The sequence below is a fragment of the Cydia fagiglandana genome, chromosome 24 (genome assembly GCF_963556715.1).
Source record: "Cydia fagiglandana chromosome 24, ilCydFagi1.1, whole genome shotgun sequence".
NCBI lineage: Eukaryota > Metazoa > Arthropoda > Insecta > Lepidoptera > Tortricidae > Cydia > Cydia fagiglandana.
In genome coordinates, this window is record NC_085955.1 from 11,481,337 (window position 1) to 11,507,700 (window position 26,364).

The 26,364-nt window shown below is 41.0% G+C and overlaps 2 protein-coding genes and 1 long non-coding RNA gene across 4 annotated transcripts in view; 1 reads left to right on the forward strand and 2 right to left on the reverse strand.

Moving 5' to 3' along the window:
- LOC134676374 (transcription elongation regulator 1) overlaps nt 1–16,242 on the forward strand; it is a 57,110-nt gene extending 40,868 nt beyond the window's left edge. For both annotated transcript variants that reach the window (XM_063534736.1, XM_063534737.1), the window contains exons 11-15: nt 5,551–5,769; nt 7,929–8,051; nt 10,084–10,248; nt 12,238–12,413; nt 16,112–16,242. In XM_063534736.1, coding sequence (XP_063390806.1) covers nt 5,551–5,769; nt 7,929–8,051; nt 10,084–10,248; nt 12,238–12,413; nt 16,112–16,241 — 813 coding nt within the window. In that variant the 3' untranslated portion in view covers nt 16,242. The remainder of the gene's footprint in view (nt 1–5,550; nt 5,770–7,928; nt 8,052–10,083; nt 10,249–12,237; nt 12,414–16,111) is intronic.
- LOC134676455 (uncharacterized) overlaps nt 10,272–26,364 on the reverse strand; it is a 29,235-nt gene continuing 13,142 nt past the window's right edge. The window contains exon 3 of the long non-coding RNA XR_010099926.1: nt 10,272–10,326. This is a non-coding gene — a long non-coding RNA (uncharacterized LOC134676455). The remainder of the gene's footprint in view (nt 10,327–26,364) is intronic.
- LOC134676546 (uncharacterized) lies at nt 22,835–26,105 on the reverse strand. The gene is made up of 3 exons (XM_063534935.1): nt 24,789–26,105; nt 23,952–24,121; nt 22,835–22,928 (listed from the first exon to the last, which is right to left on the reverse strand). Exons 1-3 carry the CDS (start codon nt 26,013–26,015, stop codon nt 22,835–22,837), a joined length of 1,491 nt encoding a protein of 496 aa, XP_063391005.1. The 5' UTR covers nt 26,016–26,105.

Sequence of the window (26,364 nt, forward strand, 5' to 3'; positions counted from 1 at the left end):
CTTACCCTAAAGGTTAAGTAACTTACCCTAAAGGTTAGGTAACTTATCCTAAAGGTTAGGTAACTTACCCTAAAGGTTAGGTAACTTACCCTAAAGGTTAAGTAACTTATCCTAAAGGTTAGGTAACTTACCCTAAAGGTTAGGTAACTTACCCTAAAGGTTAGGTAACTTACCCTAAAGGTTAGGTAACTTATCCTAAAGGTTAGGTAACTTACCCTAAAGGTTAGGTAACTTATCCTAAAGGTTAGGTAACTTACCCTAAAGGTTAGGTAACTTACCCTAAAGGTTAGGTAACTTACCCTAAAGGTTAGGTAACTTACCCTAAAGGTTAAGTAACTTACCCTAAAGGTTAGGTAACTTATCCTAAAGGTTAGGTAACTTACCCTAAAGGTTAGGTAACTTACCCTAAAGGTTAGGTAACTTATCCTAAAGGTTAGGTAACTTACCCTAAAGGTTAGGTAACTTACCCTAAAGGTTAAGTAACTTATCCTAAAGGTTAGGTAACTTACCCTAAAGGTTAGGTAACTTACCCTAAAGGTTAGGTAACTTACCCTAAAGGTTAGGTAACTTATCCTAAAGGTTAGGTAACTTACCCTAAAGGTTAGGTAACTTACCCTAAAGGTTAGGTAACTTACCCTAAAGGTTAGGTAACTTACCCTAAAGGTTAGGTAACTTATCCTAAAGGTTAGGTAACTTACCCTAAAGGTTAGGTAACTTACCCTAAAGGTTAAGTAACTTACCCTAAAGGTTAGGTAACTTATCCTAAAGGTTAGGTAACTTACCCTAAAGGTTAGGTAACTTACCCTAAAGGTTAAGTAACTTACCCTAAAGGTTAGGTAACTTACCCTAAAGGTTAGGTAACTTACCCTAAAGGTTAAGTAACTTACCCTAAAGGTTAGGTAACTTACCCTAAAGGTTAGGTAACTTATCCTAAAGGTTAGGTAACTTACCCTAAAGGTTAGGTAACTTATCCTAAAGGTTAGGTAACTTATCCTAAAGGTTAGGTAACTTATCCTAAAGGTTAAGTAACTTACCCTAAAGGTTAGGTAACTTATCCTAAAGGTTAGGTAACTTATCCTAAAGGTTAAGTAACTTACCCTAAAGGTTAGGTAACTTACCCTAAAGGTTAGGTAACTTATCCTAAAGGTTAGGTAACTTATCCTAAAGGTTAAGTAACTTACCCTAAAGGTTAGGTAACTTACCCTAAAGGTTAGGTAACTTATCCTAAAGGTTAGGTAACTTACCCTAAAGGTTAGGTAACTTATCCTAAAGGTTAGGTAACTTATCCTAAAGGTTAGGTAACTTATCCTAAAGGTTAGGTAACTTACCCTAAAGGTTAAGTAACTTACCCTAAAGGTTAGGTAACTTATCCTAAAGGTTAGGTAACTTACCCTAAAGGTTAGGTAACTTACCCTAAAGGTTAGGTAACTTACCCTAAAGGTTAAGTAACTTACCCTAAAGGTTAGGTAACTTACCCTAAAGGTTAAGTAACTTACCCTAAAGGTTAGGTAACTTACCCTAAAGGTTAGGTAACTTATCCTAAAGGTTAGGTAACTTACCCTAAAGGTTAGGTAACTTATCCTAAAGGTTAGGTAACTTATCCTAAAGGTTAGGTAACTTATCCTAAAGGTTAAGTAACTTACCCTAAAGGTTAGGTAACTTACCCTAAAGGTTAGGTAACTTATCCTAAAGGTTAGGTAACTTACCCTAAAGGTTAAGTAACTTACCCTAAAGGTTAGGTAACTTATCCTAAAGGTTAGGTAACTTACCCTAAAGGTTAGGTAACTTATCCTAAAGGTTAGGTAACTTATCCTAAAGGTTAGGTAACTTATCCTAAAGGTTAAGTAACTTACCCTAAAGGTTAGGTAACTTATCCTAAAGGTTAGGTAACTTACCCTAAAGGTTAGGTAACTTACCCTAAAGGTTAAGTAACTTACCCTAAAGGTTAGGTAACTTATCCTAAAGGTTAGGTAACTTACCCTAAAGGTTAGGTAACTTATCCTAAAGGTTAGGTAACTTACCCTAAAGGTTAGGTAACTTACCCTAATGGTTAGGTAACTTATCCTAAAGGTTAGGTAACTTACCCTAAAGGTTAGGTAACTTACCCTAAAGGTTAAGTAACTTACCCTAAAGGTTAGGTAACTTATCCTAAAGGTTAGGTAACTTACCCTAAAGGTTAGGTAACTTATCCTAAAGGTTAGGTAACTTACCCTAAAGGTTAGGTAACTTACCCTAAAGGTTAGGTAACTTATCCTAAAGGTTAGGTAACTTACCCTAAAGGTTAGGTAACTTACCCTAAAGGTTAAGTAACTTACCCTAAAGGTTAGGTAACTTATCCTAAAGGTTAGGTAACTTACCCTAAAGGTTAAGTAACTTACCCTAAAGGTTAGGTAACTTACCCTAAAGGTTAAGTAACTTACCCTAATGGTTAGGTAACTTACCCTAAAGGTTAGGTAACTTACCCTAAAGGTTAGGTAACTTACCCTAAAGGTTAGGTAACTTACCCTAAAGGTTAGGTAACTTACCCTAAAGGTTAAGTAACTAACCCTAAAGGTCTTACTATAAAAAGATAACTCAAAGGAGTTCATAAAAGGCTAACGTACCTATACTGTTGAAATCATTAATTAAGACAAAAATAACTATTGATTATAGTTTTTCAATAAGATAATTATTTCGATTTTGGATAAATAATACACCTTTTGTACTGAATCTCAAACTTTAAATGATATTTTATTCAGTATTTTAACACATGCCTCAGGTCGAGCGTAGCCGGTAACACGGGAAAAACCGTATGTAGCGAAAATATTGTGTGATTTTAGGAAACCACGATGCAAGTGAACCTTTTTTTCGGATTGTAAGGATGTAACTGAAAATTTTCGAAAAATTATTCGATTTAGGGTATGAAAGTGTAACAATGGTATTTCCTTCCTTTACCTTCGAGAATATCTAAATCTTCCGGCATTGCCTTGACCAACAAAACTGGGTTGGAAAGCACAGAACCGAACAAAAGTGGGTTAGGTTAGAAGTGCGAGCCTTACAGAAACGAAATGCTACTAGAAAAGTGGGTGGTTTTATCTCCTTTTCTACATAGCGCACCATCTACAATAATCTTTCACCGGGCCGCATAGAAGTCGGTTTTTTTTCTTAAAAATTATTTACAAGACTAAACTCTTAAGTACCTACTAGAAATAAAGCAGATTTTACTAATGATGTAATTATGTAATATAATATGCTGATAGGCAGTCCAAAAAATTTGGAGCGATAGAATAAAAGATTCACTTTAAAAGTGCTTATGAACAGAGAACCCGCGGGGCGCTGGCGGGGCATGTGTTGAATCAACTGAACCCTAGATCTTACCTTCAAGTACAAATATAATATTCTAAAGTTATATTGAATCTAATATATCAAATACACGTGTGTTCATCATAAAATCAATACTTGGACTCAAAAATGTATCAATTCGGAAATTGTAAATAGTGAAAAAAATTGTAAATTTGTTATGATTGTAGGTTAAGTACGTAGTTTTTGTAATTATTATAATGTAGTATGTAATACTGTCTCTGTTAAGATTGTGCATTAAAATACTTAAGGGAAGTTGTGGTTTCTAATGATTGTTTTATTTAAATCACTTCGATATGGCGGCAAATAGAGGCACTATTCATTTTACCTGTTGTTTCCTTCTTGGACATGAATAGAATATATGGTTTGTTAAAGAACTGTCTCATTTCAATCATAGACAGAGAGAATCATATAAACATACAAAATGGAACATCGATTGTCCGAGATAGTTGGGTAATTCGCCAGGAACTGACCCCCTTTAGGAAATGGCCGCCCTAAACTAAAAATGATCGAATTTAAGCTGTTGTGAGACATACTAACATTGAATAATTTTACGGTTTAGACTCGCTTGTTTTTAGTCACTCGCGCGACATGTTTCGGAGAGCCTAGGTCTCTTTTCTCAAGCACTAACAGTGCGAGCAGCGTTCACGACGGTCGTGTATGTGTGTAAAATTATTCAAAACTAAAAATGAATTATATTCACCTATAAACAGAATTCATTTTAGTACTTATTAGATTTCAATAACTGGCCACCTTATACTACACCCCTTGGTTTGGGGTGGCCAGTTACTGGCGAATTACCCTAAACACTTTTTACGAAAAATAATAGTAAATAAATAATAATAAAAACTATGCCATTAAGTTTCCTTAAATGTACTTAGCCATAATAGCCCAAAGTTAACGGAGTTAAAAAAAACACTGTAGAATATTTTGTCGATTTTTGCCTAAAAGCACAATAAATAATAGTATGTACTAGGTACAGACGACTAACTCTCTCACAAAACGCATCTGTTACGATCAGGACAGTTATGGCCGCTAGGTGGATACAGCGCCACGCGCGGCTTATGGCTAGCCACCAAAATTCGTGTGGAACGGATGTACTTTTAGCTACCTGTAGCAAAGCGACGAAATTGCGGAGTGAACCACGCCTGCCCGTAACGCGCAGGCGAGTACATATTTAACCCTTAAATACATGTTTTTTTTTCTTTTTGCTCGAAATTAATATATGTATCACATAATTGTTTGCTGATTCTAGGAAAAATAGTAAAAAAAAAAATATCTTCGATTTTCACTGCGAAATCACTGTTAGAAGTTGAATTGGCTAAATCATATTTATGTAAATATGTAATAGATACATGTTTTTTTTTATTACCATTAGAAAGGTACACCATTTGTGATATACCTATGACAAAGTTTTTAAATATAAAATAATTACAAACCCCTAAAACACCGTTCAAAATCACACATAATAAATTATCAACATCTGGATTTTTCCAAGTTTTCCGACTTTACGCCTTAAAGCAAATGTAATTTTTATAAATTAAAAATATTGCGTAAATTTAACCCTTACATCATCACTCATCGTCACTTGAGGTTTAGTATAAAGGTGCGTTCAAGATGTTAGCCTTTTTTTTAAATCTGTGAGCTGTCTAATGCTTTGTAGACATTTGGCAACACTATGCATTTAAGGGTTAAGCGATCGGTCTATAACGTTACCACGCTAAGTTTTCATACCAAGCGCTACATCTGGTACCTATGGAGCTTACTGGGATATGTATGCATTCTTACTGCCAACTCTGTGCATAGTTAGCGTGATCAGAGTCTACGGGTCCGTTCAGCGCCATCTACGACAGCTGTTAAATTGGAAGTACAAATTTGCGTTCACCTTAACACATCTTAAACTGCAAAACGTAATTCAAGACCAAAAAAAGTAAGACAATGTTGCCACTTTTTACTAGCGCGTCTTGTATTTATGTAAAAATAAGTAAATAAAAGTGCTTTTTTAAATAGTAGGAGTAAAATTACTAATAAATAAATTATCTTAGCGTGATTATTTATCAAAAGAAATTTACTATTTTACAAACATATTATTGCAGTGGCAACATTGTCTTACTTTTTTTTGGTCTTGAATTACGTTTTGCAGATGTTATACACAATATTTGTTTCAAGTTCATTCCATATGAATACTCACGTTTGATATCTTTATACCAGCCGGAGGCAGCGACGGGGTCCGAGGCGGAGGCGGAGGCGGACGCGGACGCGGAGGCGGGGGCGGGCAGCGACGCGGAGTCGGAGGCGGCGCGCGAGCGGGCGGCGCGCGCGCAGGCGTCCATCAAGGAGCGAGAGAGAGAGGTGCAGCGCGCGCTCGCCACCAGCCTGCGAGACAGGGACAAGGAGAGGGAGTATCATAAGAGGGACGAGGCGGTGCAGGTACGTTGATAATGAATAGAATAGAATAGAATAGAAATGGTTTATTTGGTGTTGAAATACATGCTTAACCTATAATACATCTTATTCTAGTACAAGACACCAAAATGGATGCCACTCAGCATATGCCGATGACTAATGTCCTTAGCCATAGTGTAGTAGTCATTCTCATTAGGATTTTTTTCTTCCTCGCGTTATCCCGGCATTTTGCCACGGCTCATGGGAGCCTGGGGTCCGCTTGACAACTAATCCCAATTGGCGTAGACACTAGTTTTTACGAAAGCAACTGCCATCTGACCTTCCAACCCAGAGGGTAAACTAGGCCTTATTGGGATTAGTCCGGTTTCCTCACGATGTTTTCCTTCACCGAAAAGCAACTGGTAAAAATCTAATGATATTTCGTATATAAGTTCCGAAAAACTCATTGGTACGAGCCGGGGTTTGAACCCGCCACCTCCGGATTGCAAGTCGCACGCTCTTACCGCTAGGCCACCAGCGCTTCTGGTTTAGCATTATTAAATGTGGAGTGGAAATTAGGTAGGTGCCTAATAATGATTCTCCGAGAAACTTTTAGCTGATTATCGATTCGCTGACAACAGGTTTTAATCAATTTTAAACCGAAATATGAACAAAAGCATAGGTAGGTATATGGTATCTATGCAACATAGATTTTTAATTTTATGGTCATTTGTGTATCTACGTGAAAATAAGTAGATAATTAAAAGTATCTAAAACCATGTTTATGAGACTCAAACTAAAAGTTGTTGTGTAGGTTAGTCATGTCCTAGTCTAGTTAAATAATAAGAGACAAATTCTGCTGTCAATATTAATGCCAAATAAACATTCGACCCATGGTTTCTCGGGTAATTATGAGATTATGACAGTTAAGGTAGAAGTACTAGTGCTCGACGCTGCACTAGTATTCGACATGGGCACTTTATGTCAAAGTAAAAACCGGGCAAGTGCGAGTCGCACTCGCGCACGAAGGGTTCCGTACCATAATGCAAAAAACGGCAAAAAAAAAACGGTCACCCATCCAAGTACTGACCCCGCCCGACGTTGTCGTTGACGTTGACTTTGGTCAAAAATCACGTTTGTTGTATGGGAGCCCCACTTAAATCTTTATTTTATTCTGTTTTTAGTATTTGTTGTTATAGCGGCAACAGAAATACATCATCTGCGAAAATTTCAACTGTCTAGCTATCACGGTTCGTGAGATACAGCCTGGTGACAGACGGACGGACGGACGGAGAGCAGAGTCTTAGTAATAGGGTCCCGTTTTACCCTTTGGTACGGAACCCTAATATAGGTTAAATTTGAACGGCGAAGATTTTTCTGTATTCAAATGTAATCCTTGTCACTTTGACATAAAGTGCCCATGTCGAATACTAGTGCAGCGTCGAGCACTAGTATTTCCACCTTACTAAATGATTATTCTACGAATAGTAAATGTGCGTATCACTATCTATGTTCTGCTTAGGGGGCGTCCAGAAATCATTTGGTCATATTTGGCCTATCTTTGTACCCCTTGGTGATATTTGGCGATTATTCCAACTGCAATGTAACCTGATTCTTACATACAATAAAGAACTTGAACTTGAATTAATGACTAGAGATGCACCGGATATTCGGTTACTATCCGCACAATGCGCAGCTGAAAAACCGAAATGTAGGCATAGTTTTGCTGGCCGATTGTCAGCCCGAATATCCGGTATCCGGCCAAACAAGTATCCGTTGCATCTCTATAAATGTGTCTATAAAGGTGTCGTGTTTCGGAGGTTCCGGGGCAAACTGCCGAATCCGACACAAGAGCAGCCACATGCAACGGAGCCACGCCGTTTTATCGACTAAATAGTGTTTAGTTTTATGTTTATAAAATACATTATGTATGTTAGTCTGTAAGGTATTTGTAATATGGGCCTTGTTGCCTGAATCACAGAATAAATAATAGTACAGAAGACTCACTCCCTAACAAAACGCGTCTGTCACGATCAGCACAGATATGGCCGCTAAGTGGCGACAGCGCCACGCGCGGCTTATGGCAAACCCCAAAATTGGGGCCGAACGGATGTACTTTTAGCTACCTGTAGCAAAGCGACGAAATCGCGGAGTGAGCCACGCCTGCCTGAATTAAATTTGTAAATGAATGCCCTTCTCCGCAGCACTTCAACGCGCTGCTGGCGGACCTGGTCCGCAACCCCGACCTGGCGTGGCGCGAGGCCAAGAAGCAGTTGAAGAAGGACCACCGCTACGCCGCCGCCGACCTGCTCACCAAAGAAGACAAGGTTTGTATAAGGCCGGGTCGTATTCCACCTCTCCAATATCTTTCCTCCTGTACCTCTTCCTGTTACCTCTTCTTCCTGTATTATTTGTATTGTTTTATGTAATGAGGTGTGCAATAAAGAGTATTTGTATTGTATTGTATCTTTGTCCAATTTGTTTTGCTATTAGAAGCCAAATGAACGTTCCAAATTTCCAATGAGGTCATAAATCTTTAGGCCGGCCCCGCAGGGATGCGTGTCGCAACCAGGGACCGTACAACCGGTTTTAATGAATAAGGCTTCTTTAAGGCTGATATTTGCTTGTAATTTCATACCCAATTTTAAGGACAGTAGACCTTACTAACCTTAGATACGGCAGGACTACTGCCAAATTCAAATAGAATCATTCAAAATACAATGTACGTTAGTACAATTCAACTTTATTTCTAGTAGTTAGAGTTGATAGTCTTTTGTCATTATTCTTTATTTTTATCTAGAATATTAAAGAATATTCGCTAATGACCATTTTGGAATCCAAGATGTCTGCCGTGCACTTTGTCATAAAAGTCGTCACGGATGTCGTTTTATAGGTTTTATGGATTGCCGATTTCAAAACAGATGACCTTTTTAGAATCCAAGATATCTGCCGTGCACTTTGTCATAAAAGTCGTCACGGATGTCGTTTTATAGGTTTTATGGATTGCCGATTTCAAAAATGATGACCTTTTTAGAATCCAAGATGTCTGCCGTGCACTTTGTCATAAAAGTCGTCACGGATGTCGTTTTATAAATCATAAATCATAAAATCATAAATCATTTATTTGCGTGAAAAGGACGGAAGAAGACGGACGGACGGAGGAAGGAGGTATAGGTTTTAGGGAGTGCCGATTTCGAAAATGATGACCTTTTTAGAATCCAAGATGCCTGCCGTGCACTTTGTCATAAAAGTCGATATGGATGTCGATTTATAGGTTTTAGGGAGTGCCGATTTCGAAAATGATGACCATTTTGGAATTCAAGGGGTCTATATTAATTCGCATAACGTAGTTCTCCTAATTCAATTTGGCATAACGTATGTTACGCATAATTTCTAAATCGCATAACGTTATTCCGCATAACTGAGTACGCATAATGTTAATGCGCATAACATACATTGTCATAACGATGACTTGGGATAAATATAATAAGCATAAAGTTATTTTGCATAATTATTGAATAGTATAAATATAAAAGGCAAATAAATAAAAATATAGACAGAGCGGCTCGAATTAATGTTCAGTAGGTTTAGAGAACGAAGTTTTAATTAAATGTAGCGCTTTTTTAGATCTCAAATATCACAATACGGCTGCCAAAAATTTAATCAGCAACCTTGCGGTCTTTCTCTAGGGACTTCAGCGATTCAAATCCTGAGTTTATGACTTTTGCTCGATTAAAAAAATCACTAAAATAGGTCTAAAATGCACTTTAAAAAAAATCCCAAAAAATCAAAATATGATAATTATTTCTAAAACCTAAAAAGAAAACAAAAATTACTAAAAAAAACACGAACTTACTACAGTTACTACGCCTTAATAATTTTTTACAGCAAAAAGATTATTATTTGTTAGAAAAGCTTCGCTTTGTTTCGCTCGATCCTGCCTTAGCCTTGTGAACCTGACCTAACCGAGTTGGTTTTGCCCTGATCCATTTAATTCTCTTGCTTTATTAAATTAGGCTAATTCAGTTTGTGCCAAATAATGTTATAGTTAATAATGTTATGCATATTTAAATTATGCGGATTCATTATTATCCGCAATAAGTGTTATGCTTTTTTAATATTATGCCTGTTCAATGTTATGCACAATTATGTTATGCCAAAACTGTTATACGAATTCATATTATGCCAATTAATGTTAGGCGTATTAAGGGGCACCCGGAATTCAAGATGTCCGCCATTTGTACATTTTTCCTGTGATTGTGCAATAAAGTTTAAATAAATAAAACTTTAATACTTATTTGTTTAAAATCGTCTCTTAATATATTAATTTGATATTTTGAACACTTATATTTAAACCAGGAGCGCCTATTCGCTTCGCACACTAGCACGCTGGCGACGCGACGGCGCGACAAGCTGCGCGCGCTGCTCACGGAGCTGGGCGTGGCGCCCACCGCGCACTGGCGCGACGTGCGCGCGCGCCTGCGCGCCGAGCCCACCGCGCCCGTCTACACCAGCGCGGACAAGGTATACTTTGTAGCTTTGTAGCAGGCCCCGAGGGCTAATCCTTTGTCTATTGTTAAATAAACCCGCTCGTGCCACCACCTGCATAAAAATCTTTCGTTCACTTTAACCGGTTATTGAATTATAACTTCTACGGAAATCGCAATAAGATTCAAAATTCAGTAATAGCGGAAGCAGTTATAAAGTTGACCCAAAAAAATTTTATTAAGCTATGAGCTTCATCACAAATGTTCCTTGAGTAATTCTAAGCATTTCAAGCCTGGGAGGCAACAAGAAATGTGTGTCTACTCGGATTTGTAATGGATTCAAACTTTCAACCCCTTTTTAACCCTGTTAGGGGATGAATTTTACAAAACGCTGAAATTACTTTTCCTGTCTTTTAATAATATCCCCAAATACAAAGATTCAAGTCCCGCGTTCGAAATATTTTTTGATATCCATACAAACTTTCAACCCCTTTTTACCACCTTAGGGGATGAATTTTCAAAAACGCTGAAATTAGTTTACTTGTATTTTAATAATATATCGTTTTACGAAGTTTCAAATTCCTAGCTTAAAATAAAACTTGAACCCCATACAAACTTTCATCCCCTTTTTAACCCCCTTAGGGGCTGAATTTCTCAAAATCGCTTCTTATCTTTTGTACACTTTATAAATGTAATCTAGTGTGCAAATTTCAACTTTCTATATTTTGTAGTTTCGGCTCCGCGTAGCAAAAATCTCCAACCAAATTTTTCACCGTTTTACGTTTTTCTTGTAAAATTACTATGAAACTGAAAAAAACAAATATCAGCAATGAATTCTACGTCTTTGGTTTATACGAAAATGATACCAAACTTGCCCTAGTACCCAACAGGATCAGAATAGATTTTTTTTAAAGATGACGGGTGGCGGCCGTCTTTGTACCCCACCCTCCCCCCCACCCCAGGCTAGAAATGCTTAGAATTACTCAAATATCAGATGTGATGAAGCTCATAGCTTAATAAAAAATTTTTGGGTCATGTATGGCAGCGTTACATAACCAAACGTCGGACTATAGGGGGCAGTTTGAGGGCAAGGTAAGGTTTACAAAAAAATCTTAACTTACGAGTATTATAATGTACCTAGTATTTGTAACATAGTTAATTAAATTAGTTACCCGTTATCATTTATTCATCTTTAATGTGTAAATACTCTTTGAAGTGATGACTGATAGCCCACTGAAGTGGCCACTTAAAAAACAAATAAATAGCTGACATGCGTCATTATGACTGTTGTTCATACTTATATTTGTTGGTAGAGTGCCGTCTAATCAATAGAAAGATTTGCTTTATTTGTTACATTATAAATACTAGGTACCAAATACTAAGTACAAATACTCGAAAGTGAATTGATTGATTTTCGAACCTTACCTATCATTCTGACATGCCACGAAAATGCCCGCTGGAGTCCGACGTATGTACATAACTGATTCCAGTATAATGGGAAAAAAATTTTTTAGGCTGTGTGGTCCCTTCGACTCGCCGGTACTCAGTACTACGGTTACCGAGTGCCGGCGAGTCGAACGCTACAGAACCAGTCTAAAATGTGTCATCGAGATGCGTAGCAAAGGTTTTAAATGATGATAAATATTTTATAACATTCATTTGGATTTGATTTGGTTTGATTTTGTTTGATTTTTACATTTAATATTTGCCTTGGGGTTGGTGTGGTGCAAAAATTTTGTGTTTCTGTCGTGGTCAAATTTTGTTTATGCCTTGTGCTTTGAAATCCTCGCAACGCTCAAGATTCGATTATTAATTTTGGAATCTTTCGCTTGCTCGGGTATCAATATTAGCACGATCGGTTGAACAACAACTTGGCCCCCTTGTCAACAACTAGATGGAGCGATGACCTTCGCAAGGCGGCTGGCAAGAGCTGGATCAGAGTTGCCGCAAATCGTGCTGAATGGCGTGCAATAGGAGAGGCCTATGTCCAGCAGTGGACGAGAGTAGTAATAACGTTATTTTTCAGATGGAGCGCGAGTTCCGCGACTTCCAGCGCGACAGACAGAGCGCGGCCAAGACTGCCTTGCGCCAGTTACTGCAGGAGACCAGATCCATCACACACAAGACGCTGGCCAGCATGAAGGATGTTGCTGGAGGCGAGCAGCTGCAGCCTGTGCACGACATGCTCAAACACGACGCCAGGTACGTGCAGTGAAGCCTCGTGACCGTCGGCCGCCGCTCCGCCGGTGGGTACACTGATCCACCACACACAAGACGCTCGCCAGCATGGAGCTGCAGCCAGCACACGACATGCTCAAACACGACGCCAGGTACGTGCAGTGAAGCCTCGTGACCGTCAGCCGCCGCTCCGCCGGTGGGTACACTGATCCACCACACACAAGACGCTCGCCAGCATGGAGCTGCAGCCAGCACACGACATGCTCAAACACGACGCCAGGTACGTGCAGTGAAGCCTCGTGACCGTCAGCCGCCGCTCCGCCGGTGGGTACACTGATCCGCCACACACAAGACACAGTGGACAGAAACAGAAGAATGAGGTCATAATAGTGACTTGCGTGTTAAAGGTAACTGTAAAAATATGGGTGTAGCCAACTTATTTATAAATATGTCCCTTACTTCTTAATTCGCTGACATAAGAGCTATGTCCCATATTTACACCGGTCAAATCTTACAATAAAAAAACAATGCGTGATGTAGTTCTGTATTTTTTGTATATTGTTTATAGTCCTTAGAGGAATGTGAGACTATGTTTTGCAAGCAAAAAAAAGTTGTGCTCTCTGCGTAATTTGCGAAAAACTGCAAAAATTTCGGACTTTTTTCAGATTTTACAGTTTCATCATAAAACTATGGGTTTTTGGTCAAAACTTGCTATGTAATGTTGAAAGAATATTAAATTTGGAACAATTTAAGCCCACTAACAGCGCCGTATGTCAAATAGTTCTTGAGATATGGGGCTTTAAAAAAAGGTTATTTTTTCCTTGGAATGAAATTACAAGTTTTTCCTATATTTTAAGACAAATATCGGCACAACCGCTCATGCTATGATATATATGGCAATGAAAGTTATAGCAAATTTAATTACCTTTCATTTAAGTGCTAGAAAAAGTCAGTAAGTCTTACAGTACTGAAGTTATCGTAATAAAATTAAATTGCTATAATGGGGAAGGCAACTAATGTATTGTTTTAGGCATTATCAAAATCCCTTCAAAAGGCAGTACCATTGTCGAGAACGCAATCTACGATTATCTTTTACCGGTTTTCCCCGATAGCAGTAGAGCGACGTCGGAGATCAAACATTTTTAAAATGCACTCACGCCACTCACCTCTTAAGCACTTCTTTCATTCAGTAATGAAATCAAGACACAAATTCTGTAGTTTGGCTTGTTTCTCGGCTCCACTTTTTGGTTGTAGCCGTAGATTTCATGATGCCAATTCTGATTTTACAATTTGTTATGGTTTTGAACTTGTTTTAATACGACCGACCTTGACAATAGTTCACGGTAATCGGCGTGGTGTTGGTGAAACACACTGAAATTACTGGAAGTCATGTCATTAGTATCTAGCTTGCGCTCGCTTATTGGTGCTCTTGAGTGTACTCTGAGTCGTGGTAATGGTAATACAAGATCACGATAAAATCCTAACCATAACAAATTGATACATCAGAATCAGTTACCATTACCCACTCTAGGTATACGTTTGTGTTATAATCCACGGGTTTTAACTGGCAATATCCTGTTACTACTAGTCTTTACTAGATAGGTGTATAAACTGACAAACCAAATCATTTATAGAAAAAGAACTGAACGAAACACGTAGGTAAGTATAGATAAGTGTGTGTTAACATGATGTGCCAAGCCGGGCGGATTGCATAAATTTGTTTCATATCGGTAAGCTTACATACCGGTTTCTTTAGCCCTTGACTCGTATAAGCGATATTAATAATGAACTACAGCATCATGTTGAGTAACTGGCGTGATTGGCGTTGGGCGAGATTTTATAAGATAATTAAAGAGAATATTAATTAAGTTAAGATTAAAAAACCCGTTTTGAACACCCTAAATCCGATAAATTTCCGAATATTTTTAGTTAAATGCCTATATCTACAATCAGAAAAAAGTTTCACTTGTATCGTGGTTTCATAAAACCACACAATTACTTGTTTTCTATTGATAAATTGACCCATTTACTTTCCAATTATTTTTATTTTTTTACTATAGGTAAATACATTTATTTTATACAGTAAATACTACTAGTGAAAGAGGTATTGCTAGTTACAACCCATGGATTGACAACTCTCTGAGCAGTAGCACCACATTCATTTCAGCCTTAACAACCATTGGAAATGAATTTGTAATTTATTGTGTAAATTCGGTAAACCATTGAAGAAGTTTTGATATACTGGTTACATGACAAGACTGAGTCACATACATGCCCTATAACTAAACGTTTACCTAGAGTGGGTAATGGTAGCTGATTCTGATGAATCATTATGTTACGGTTAGGATATTATCGTGATCTTGTATTACCACGACTCAGAGTTCACTCAAGAGCACCAATAAACGAGCGCGAGCTAGATACTAGTGACATGGCTTTCAGTGTGTTTATCCAACACCACGCCAATTGCCGTGAACTATAATTATTACCGTCAAGGTCGGTCGTATGAAAACAAGTTCAAAATCATAACAAATTGTTAAATCGGAATCGGCATCGTGGGATCTATGGCTACAAGCAAAAAATGGAGCCGAGAAATAAGCCAAACTACAGATGGTGTCTTGATTTCATTACTGAATTGAAGTGCTTAAGAGAGGGGTGCACTTTAAAAATGGTTGATCTCCGACGTCGCTCTACTGCTATCGGGGAAAACCGGTAAAAGATAATCGTATATTGCGTTCTCGACGATGGTACTGCCTTTTGAAGGGATTTTGACAATGCCTTAAACAATACATGAGTTGCCTTCCCCATTATAGCAATTTCATTTTTTTACGATAACTTCAGTACTGTAAGACTTACTGACTTTTTCTAGCACTTAAATGAAAGGTAATTAAATTTGCTATAACTTTATTCATTGCAATATATATCATAGCATGAGCGGTTGTGCCGATATTTGTCTTAAAATATAGGAAAAACTTGTAATTTCATTCCAAGGAAAAAAATACCCTTTTTTTAAAGCCCCATATTTCAAGAATTATTTGACATACGGCGCTGTTTATGGGCTTAAATTGTTCCAAATTTAATATACTTTCAACATTACATAGCAAGTTTTGACCAAAAACCCATAGTTTTACAATAAATCTGTAAATTCTGAAAAAAGTCTGAAATTTTTGCAGTTTTTCGCAAATTACACAGAGAGCACAACTTTTTTTTGCTTGCAAAACATAGTCTTACATTCCTCCAAGGACTACAAACAATATACAAAAAATACAGAACTACATCACGCATTGTTTTTTTAGGAGATTTTTTTGTAAGATTTGACCGGTCTAATTTTTGAGATGATTTGTGCACCCATATTTTTACAGTAACAAAAAATAAGTGCGATATGTACTGTAAAACATTGTCTCCCTTGCACTCACTTCCTGAGATATAATTTAGCAACTAACTATGTATGTAACTATGTATCAGTGGCGGCGCGTCCATAAAAGCCGATTCCCACCGGCTTTACTGTTTTAGGACGTTTGAGCACAGTTGTAAAGGAAATATGTAAGTCAATTTAGCCCCGGCTTACCTATGGATATGTTTGACGCGCCGCCACTGCTATGTATGCCTCTGCTTATTTATTTCTGTTTTCTTTTGTATTGTCTTCTTTTATTGAGGTGTGCAATAAAGAGTATTTGTATTGTATGTACTTATGTAGGTATATGATATATGATGTTGGAACACAGGTACCTAGCGCTGGATCACATGGCGGAGGAGCGCGCGAGCATCGTGCAGCAGTACGTGACGGAGCTCGCGCACAAGGGCCCGCCGCCGCCGCCCACCGCCACCGAGCCGCAGCGCCGCTCCAAGCAGTGACAGGTGCTCACACCACACTCGCACACACTACACTCACACCACTCACACCTCTACTGCTGGCCGAGGAGCGCGCGAGCATCGTGCAGCAGTACGTGACGGAGCTCGCGCACAAGGGCCCGCCGCCGCCGCCCACCGCCACCGAGCCGCAGCGCCGCTCCAAGCAGTGACAGGTGCTCACACCACACTCGCACACACTACACTCACACCACTCACACCTCTACTGCTGGCCGAGGAGCGCGCGAGCATCGTGCAGCAGTACGTGACGGAGCTCGCGCACAAGGGCCCGCCGCCGCCGCCCACCGCCACCGAGCCGCAGCGCCGCTCCAAGCAGTGACAGGTGCTCACACCACACTCGCACACACTACACTCACACCACTCACACCTCTACTGCTGGCCGAGGAGCGCGCGAGCATCGTGCAGCAGTACGTGACGGAGCTCGCGCACAAGGGCCCGCCGCCGCCGCCCACCGCCACCGAGCCGCAGCGCCGCTCCAAGCAGTGACAGGTGCTCACACCACACTCGCACACACTACACTCACACCACTCACACCTCTACTGCTGGCCGAGGAGCGCGCGAGCATCGTGCAGCAGTACGTGACGGAGCTCGCGCACAAGGGCCCGCCGCCGCCGCCCACCGCCACCGAGCCGCAGCGCCGCTCCAAGCAGTGACAGGTGCTCACACCACACTCGCACACACTACACTCACACCTCTACTGCTGGCCGAGGAGCGCGCGAGCATCGTGCAGCAGTACGTGACGGAGCTCGCGCACGAGGGCCCGCCGCCGCCGCCCACCGCCACCGAGCCGCAGCGCCGCTCCAAGCAGTGACAGGTGCTCACACCACACTCGCACACACTACACTCACACCACTCACACCTCTACTGCTGGCCGAGGAGCGCGCGAGCATCGTGCAGCAGTACGTGACGGAGCTCGCGCACAAGGGCCCGCCGCCGCCGCCCACCGCCACCGAGCCGCAGCGCCGCTCCAAGCAGTGACAGGTGCTCACACCACACTCGCACACACTACACTCACACCACTCACACCTCTACTGCTGGCCGAGGAGCGCGCGAGCATCGTGCAGCAGTACGTGACGGAGCTCGCGCACAAGGGCCCGCCGCCGCCGCCCACCGCCACCGAGCCGCAGCGCCGCTCCAAGCAGTGACAGGTGCTCACACCACACTCGCACACACTACACTCACACCACTCACACCTCTACTGCTGGCCGAGGAGCGCGCGAGCATCGTGCAGCAGTACGTGACGGAGCTCGCGCACAAGGGCCCGCCGCCGCCGCCCACCGCCACCGAGCCGCAGCGCCGCTCCAAGCAGTGACAGGTGCTCACACCACACTCGCACACACTACACTCACACCACTCACACCTCTACTGCTGGCCGAGGAGCGCGCGAGCATCGTGCAGCAGTACGTGACGGAGCTCGCGCACAAGGGCCCGCCGCCGCCGCCCACCGCCACCGAGCCGCAGCGCCGCTCCAAGCAGTGACAGGTGCTCACACCACACTCGCACACACTACACTCACACCACTCACACCTCTACTGCTGGCCGAGGAGCGCGCGAGCATCGTGCAGCAGTACGTGACGGAGCTCGCGCACAAGGGCCCGCCGCCGCCGCCCACCGCCACCGAGCCGCAGCGCCGCTCCAAGCAGTGACAGGTGCTCACACCACACTCGCACACACTACACTCACACCTCTACTGCTGGCCGAGGAGCGCGCGAGCATCGTGCAGCAGTACGTGACGGTGCACAACCCGTATACAAAACCAAAGAAAATTTAAAATAGATAGTTACTGTCATAGCAAATTATATAGATACAGTACATTTACTGCCATCTTTCGACAGACGATTGAAACTGTTACAACGCCATTAGACTTTGATTATTATGATATGCTTTCACTGATATGTGTTAACTTGTTAAAAATGTTAAATATTAGTATTAACGCCATCTACTCATCTATTCGAGAGTAGGCTGAAGGTTATGGCGCCATCGCTCAAAAAGATTGCAATCGCTAAAAATAGGCTACATTCCTCCTAGGCAAATCAGCTTCTTTTTTAGAACTGTAAAAACGATTTGCTAATATGGAATTTATATGAAAACGAATATAGTGACGTCACTGAAAACTCACCTACTTTTTATATTCCAATCCGATTTATTAAATACAAATTGTGTCTAAAAATAGCTGCTATCTATGTTTTTCTAATAATTATCGGTATCGTCTTGGGTCGTCCCATTAGTTTTTCGTCAAGTTCTTAAATTAGTCCTATTCTGCTTTCGTCACTCATTCTACATTCATCACAATCGTCGGTGGCTTTCAATGTAGAATGAGTGACGAAAGCAGAATAGGACTAATATAAGAACTTGACGAAAAACGAATGGGACGACCCAAGACGATACCTAATAATCTGGTGCTTGGTGGTTATTTCGTGCACGGTTTGAAATAATTTATTTTGAGTACAGGAAACATCCCTATTGTGTGCAGTTGCCGGCGGCGGGTACGGAGGCTGCGCCCGCGGCGGCGGCGGCGGCGGCGCCCTGGCCGCGCGTCTGCCTGACTCGCCTGCCACTCACACTGTCCCAACACTGCACCATGGACCTAGCTAATAATATACTATAAATAAATACAATATTATAATTCACCGGACTTTTATTATAATAACGACGTCCTTTTGGACAATGACCGATATTTCCGCGCGGCAGGTTCAACGCCAAAGACTTAAGACGAAACAGCTTTTTTTTGATACTCGCCTAGTTTCAGAGATATTATTAATTAAAAAAAAAAGAGATTTTATTGTTACATACTTTAAAAGGCCTTTTTGATGGTGATGTTGCTGCTATGGGACGTAGTCTAAATATCCTTATTGATAGATGTCAAAAAGTGACAAGTAACACTTTGCAAAAAATAGGTTCTACGAAAAAAAAATTACAAGTGTACCAATAACATTTATTGTTTATGTACAAATACATTCAAAAAAATCCAAAAAACAAAACGAAAAAAAAAAATTTTTTGGCGAAATTGACTAAACTCATATTAATTTTTTTACTTCTTTTGACCTCAGAAATGCGTGGTTAAAATTATTCGGTTTCCTCATGTTACACCGTGTATAAATGATTATGAAATTATCTGTGTCGGACCGTTTTGCTTTTTTGGCTAATTGATATCAGTTTTGAATACCACGCCTCTCATTGCGGCATAGTCAAGCCATTTTGGCCATTTTTGAAGTGCTCTAGCGCCTAAAATAATAAACAAAAATATCAAAAAAGCTAAACGGTCCGACACAGATATTGACAATATTGTGTTGAAAAAATCATTGCTCTAGCATCAAAACCCACGGAGGAAACAGTCGAGTACGTTTGTATGGAGAAATGACCACTCCTGTTGGCTCTTAATCGGTCACAGACCACAGAGCAACATAGACCTACGTGCATATACATAGTTCAATTTCAGTTTAGACACTTCGGTGACGTGGCATCCGAATGACAGGTTTTTAGGGTTCCGTACCCAATGGGTAAAACGGGACCCTATTACTAAGACTTCGCTGTCCGTCCGTCCGTCTGTCATCAGGCTGTATCTCACGAACCGTGACAGATGATGTATTTCTGTTGCCGCTATAACAACAAATACTAAAAACAGAATAAAATAAAGATTTAAATGGGGCTCCCATACAACAAACGTGATTTTTGACCAAAGTTAAGCAACGTCGGGAGTGGTCAGTACTTGGATGGGTGATCGTTTTTTTTTTGCTTTATTTTTGTTTTTTTTGCATTATGGTACGGAACCCTTCGTGCGCGAGTCCGACGCGCACTGTTTTTTCCCTCTGCCGCAAAATGTACAAAAAGCAAAATGTACACAACTCGCAAAATGTAACAACAGGTAAAATGCTAAATACGCAAAATGTGCACAAGATAAAACGTACAAAAAGCGGAACGTACAAAAGCAGATTGTACAATCGCATAATGTACAAATCTGAAAATGCGCACTACTAGCAAAACGTACAATACGCAAAACGTGCAATATGCAGATAGAGTTGTAAGCAAAATGTACATATTTTTTTGTATTTTATGTGACCCACACCACTCGACAGAGTGACATCCCTAGTGCGCAAAACGTTCAAACTGATAAACAAGACCAAAGAATATAATACTCACTAGGAGAAGAACGGTAACTCCATACAAAAAAATGTCCCCAACCGTTTATACGTTTATACTACTGGCGCCCTCGATGTGTACCAATGGAACTAAAGTTAACAACCGGTTTAGCCTGGCGGGTATTGGTATTATAGGTATATAGTAATTATGTTGATAAACATATTTGTTATCTTCACATCACGAAATATATGAAAGATGCAAATATTACCCCTTGTTTGTGGTATTATCTATTGATTTAAATAAAAGGCATATTTATGTTTATAACATTGTATTATGTTTTACATATAGAAATATACACTGAAAATTAAACCCTGACAACTTAATAAAAATAGACATTAATAAAGCGCATTCACAAAGTTTTCAGTATTATACAAATAACATTAGGCATACCTACCTATTACACTTTACACACAGATACGCTACACTTTACACACGGCATTTTACACAGATTTCTAACTTGTATTCATACATTTCTTCACGGTTAATTAATACGCTTTCCAGATGCGTTATGACTCGGTTCCTTGTGAACCCACTAAAGCTGTATAAATTTCACTCTGGCTGCTTCAACAGCCATTGCTCCGCATTTAGCACATTTTCTATGTGCATTGCTGTAATCTATGTAGGTACAGACTTACAGTCTTAAGTGGTTGTACCGCTACGTTGTATTTATTATTTAAAGATTTAATAAATAAAATGTTCGTTATGAACTTTAACCACAGCAGTTGGACAGAGTCATTGACAAATATATTTTTTTATTATGGTGGATGATTATGCAATAAAACTTTGATTTTATGAAAAGACGCATTGTATTATTACTTTTCACACACATTTATACCGTGAATCGACACAATAACTAATTTTCAGTTTTATTGTAAAGGAAAGCGAACTAGCTTGAGCGGCCATTTTTGCAAGAGCGAAAAGCACAGATAAAATATCTTTGTCATAGATCTAGGCCGAGCTGTTTGAGGTTTCAAATTAAACTATTTCCACTATGAATGGCAAATTACTCATAACATAAATCTTATAATAATACATATAACGCTCAAACAAAGCAAATATTCATTATAAAACTTAATCGCGTGTAATTAAGTTTTAAGCATTTTGAGTCCCGTTTTATGATTAATTATGTATAAAATTCGTGATAATTTAAATCAGAGTTGGGAGCAATGTTGCTGTAGAAAAATGTTTTTATTTTTATTACTCGCAACTTTTTCTCGGAGGCCAACGCACACATAGAAGCTTCAGGCGCACACATGCGCAATTATTTGGGGACATAACTTTCTTAGGAAGTGAACAGGCCTTGAACAAGACCAAGTGCGGGTAGTTCGAAAAACTCGCGCGGCTAGAAGATGTTGATGTCAACTTGAGCCAGTCTTCTCCGAGACCACGGGGACAACGCCGTCCTCGAAACGTCGGAGGTAAATCTTAAAACTTAAATACGCGATTAAGTCCCGTTGTGCAGTTTGATAAATAAAAGATTATTACAATTTAACATCATTTAATTATAATAACAACATATTGTTTCTAATCCATACAATATTGCAGTAAAATTAACTATTAGTTTACATATCACTCGTACCTATTATCCATGTATTTGACTGTATTTAAAATACATTATTTTACACCATGCATGAAATAAAGTACCTGAAGAATATAATAAAAAAAAACGCAAAGAGCAATTATTTTTAGATACAATAGGGATGTCTCCTCTAACCTTTTGGACGCCAATGACATCGGCACTGCAGGTCCAACGCCAGAAGCCTCCTCCACACTCGTGCGCGAATCGCGGCGCGAAACCGCGAACGCGAGTGTGGCGTCGATTTTCGCGGACAGCGAAATCGACTCCACACTCGCGTTCGCGGCTTCGCCCGCGATTCACGCGCATAGTCTGGAGGGGGCTAGAGACTTATTAAAGGGGTATCCAGTCGGGACTGACGAAATCAGTAATTTGTTCAGGAAAATAAGGTCAATCTCATCTAGCGTCCACACATACACAAATTACATCACCAATTTGCATTCTACTATGAAAATTGGCATTTTTGTGTCCGCACCTGCAGATGTGATCGGGGAATCAAATTGTTATTTGCGTCCTCACGGCCCTGTTCGATCGGAGAATTTCATCAGATTGGCGAAAAATTGTCTCGTCTGGATACAACTTTAGTTGGTTTGAAAGGGACGACACTACAGTGTTGCCACTTTTTAATTGCTACTCTTTTTTGCTAAGCTGTATGTCCCGATATATTTGGTCACTTTACCAAACTTTAATCAGCGTAGGACGTCCACCCACAAAATGGACAGACGACCTTGTTGAGGTCGCCGGAAGACGCTGGATGCGGGTCGCTTCCAACCGGCACGTATGGAGGTCCAAGGGGGAGGCCTATGTTCAACAGTGGACGTTAAACTTGAATGCGACGTCACAAGGTGACGTTGTACAGGAGTTAGAAGAGCAAGTCTTCCGCCAGTCTCTTCCTCGGCGGCAAGTCCCACACGCGCACGTGGCCGCCGCCGTCGCCGGCCGCCACGCGGGTACTCCTACTGACAAAATATGTTATAGTTATAATAAGGCCCCGTTCGCACGGAAGCTTTTTCAACGCGCTTTAAAAAAGCGTTTGGATGACACAATTGGATAACCATGTATCACACGACAGCGGTGGCGCTTTTTATCAAGCGTTGTTGGATTTTCGACTTTAAGCCTTGGTCGTTAAATCGACTTTAGAGTGCGGACAGATTCAAGCGCTTTTTTAACGCGCGTTGAAAAAGCTGTCGTGCGAATGGGGGCTAAGTCATTTTCACCACACCAGCTCGGAAAGGCTTAGGTACCTTGCACTTCAAAAACTGATAGCAAAGTTGCATTTTATTCACATGTGAGGCAAAGTAATCAAATGCAAATTTTGAATTGTTTTCTTATGTTTATGTTCGCCGGTAGAATTGACATTTAAATGATGATTTTGGATGATAAATATTCAATAACATTCATTTGGATTTGATTTTGTTTTATATTTTACATTTAATATTTGCTTCGGGTTGGTGTGGTGAAAAATTTTGTGTTTAACCCTCACAACGCTTAAGATTTCAATTTTAGAATCTTTCGCTTGCTCGGGTATCAATATTAGCACGAGCGAAAGACCGAACAAGCGAAAGATTCCAAAGTTAAACCACGAGTGGTTCGATTGGTTCATAAGCCCCCTCCAGACTATGCGCGTGAATCGCGGGCGAAGCCGCGAACGCGAGTGTGGAGTCGATTTCGCTGTCTGCGAAAATCGACGCCTCACTCGCGTTCGCGGCTTCGCGCCGCGATTCGCGCACGAGTGTGGAGGAGGCTATACCGTGTAATCTTGAGCGGCGTCAGTGGGGAGGGGAGGGCGCCATTCGGCTCAGCATTGCTCCGAGCAATTATTAGGGTTAACACAACTTGAAATCCCTTTGCGTGCACGACCACAGATAAGATAATAGCTTGAATTTTGACAACCCTAAATAGCCGAAAGGGATATTCTGATGATTCGACCCTGAATCGCGGTCAATCTTCGGTTTTGTAGGAAGTGCTGCTGCTCTCACCCCGCGTGTGTGACGGCGACGCACAGCGCGTCTCCCCGCAGCACGCAGGCCGCCCTGCCCCGCGCCACGTCCCACACGGTGCAGTCGGCGTCGGCGGCGCCGCACACCACGGCGGTGAGCGCGCCAGGCACCCACGCCGCGCACGTCACTGGCACCTCCAGACATATTATCTGTAAACAAGAGTAATGTCCGATCTTTACATTTGAGTCTGACCAGCGAGTCGTGTCACAAAAAAAATGCGGGAATTTCAATAAAAACCGCACCTGAACGGCTACCGCGAAAACCGAAATTCGCAAATTGCGGGGATCTTTCTCTATTACTCCAATGAAAGCGTAATTAGAGTGACAGAGTAAAATCCCCGCAATTTGCGAACTTCGATTTTCGCCCTGCAATAAAATTACAATGAAATTAAATGACAGCTTGAAACTGACAGCTTATTTGATAATGATTTGATAGGAAAAAAAATTGCCATAAAGAATTAAAAAAAATAGCTTGTGATACGACTCGCTGGTCAGGGCTATATAACCGCGAAAATCGAAGTTCGCACATTGCGGGGATTTTTCTCTATCACTCTAATTACGCCTTCGTTGGAGTAAAAGAGAAAGATCCCCGCAATTTGCGAATTTCGGTTTTCGCGGTAGCCGCTCAGACTCTATTCCGCATATCTGATGCTGCATTTACATAACACGATCGGGGAATCGGAGATTAATACCTGCCATATTAAGCGCTTATTACATCTACGCGGTCGCCGAACTAACTTACAAAATGAAAATAAATATCAATTAATGTTACGTAATAAAATTTATACACAAAATGTGGGAATCAAAGCAAGTTTACCTTCAAAGGACTGAGTTGATTGACGTGGTACAATCTCAGCTCCGAATCCATAGAGACAGACAGGAACACCCCCGGCCTCTGCGGGCTGAACACCACGCTCAACACGCAAGTCTTGTGCCCCTCCAGCACCTCGAACACGGGGTCCACCATCGCGCTGTCCGCTATCGCCTCAAACGATTTTATCTTACACAAATACAGCTTTCCACATTTCGTTCCAACAACAAATATATCGTCAGAAATTTTCTCGTCCCAAGGTCGTAGCGGATACGTTTTCACAAAATCGAAACAGGTTATATCAAGCGTCACCAACTTACGAGAGCCGTTGACGCTGTAACAGTAAATATTCTCGAATTTTCCCGGATTCGCATTCACCTGCCATACGTTTATAGTTCCATCGCTGCCAGAAGAAATTAAGACTTGGTCGGAGCCACACCTGCGTTTACCGGTATTCACTACATGCATGGTCAAATATGTATTGGTTAGAGTAGAGTCCGCCCACATTAGGAAAGATACCCGTTTAGATCCGTGGCAGCCAGCAGGGGAAGTCAATTGCACATTTTCTTCAACTGTATTAGAGCCTAGTTTAGTGCTGCAGAAAACCACTTCTCCAGAGCTCGTTCCGTAAGCTAAAAGCGGCATGCTGTGATGATATTTAACCACGCTCACGCAATTTTTCTCAGTAATATCTAAGGAATGAACAAAGTTGTCATTTGCCGAGCGCTTGGCTGTGTAAATGCGAATCAAACCAGAGTGCTCGCACCATTCTTCATGCTGAGGTTTTCCTACAGACACAGCTAGAGAGTTCCCTGCGCTGCTGAAACTGAGATCGAGGACCCTGGAGCTCTGATGGTCACCGGCGCCGTGGGGCGTGTCCGTATTTACTTTTATTTCTTGGAACAGTTTAGCTGTGGCGACATCTTCTTCGTCGGAATCAGATGAGAAAAACTCTTGATCGCGTTGGTCTAGTTGCTCTAACATAGTAGGTACAACTCGCCTTAAGAACTGGTTCAGGCCTGGAGGGGGGTATTCATGAAGCGTAGCGTCCTGCGCGTTCAAATCTTCAGGAGTGACAACGCATCCCGACTCTTTGGACATATTCGTTTGGCACCCCGTGCCGGTCTCTCCGAACTCGGTGGTCTGCGTAGAACTGGCGGTTTCCGATCGCTTGTTAGTGCTTATTGAGTCGAAGCCTACCGCTTCGCTATCATAACCGCTTAGATTAGACATCCTTAACTTTTATTTTACTTATCCAAAAGAAGCGATTCAGGTTACAAATACAGATTATTCGAAGTTTATGTTGTCAACGTTACCATGACAACGCGTTTGTTTGGTAAAAACAAAAGGCGTAAACGTGTCAGTAGTATAACGAGCAAAAAAGGTGGAAAATCATAGATTCACACTACCGGGCGAGTTAGTATTAGAAAAGATGAGAAATACTTAACTGCTGTTCGAAAAGAAAATATGTATATTAGGCAGTAAGCATACCGAATAAAATAAAATAAATAAATAAAAGAGTCGTGAAATGTGTTGGGTTGGGCCCGATTTGGCCCGATCAAAGCCAGCCCGATACATTAAA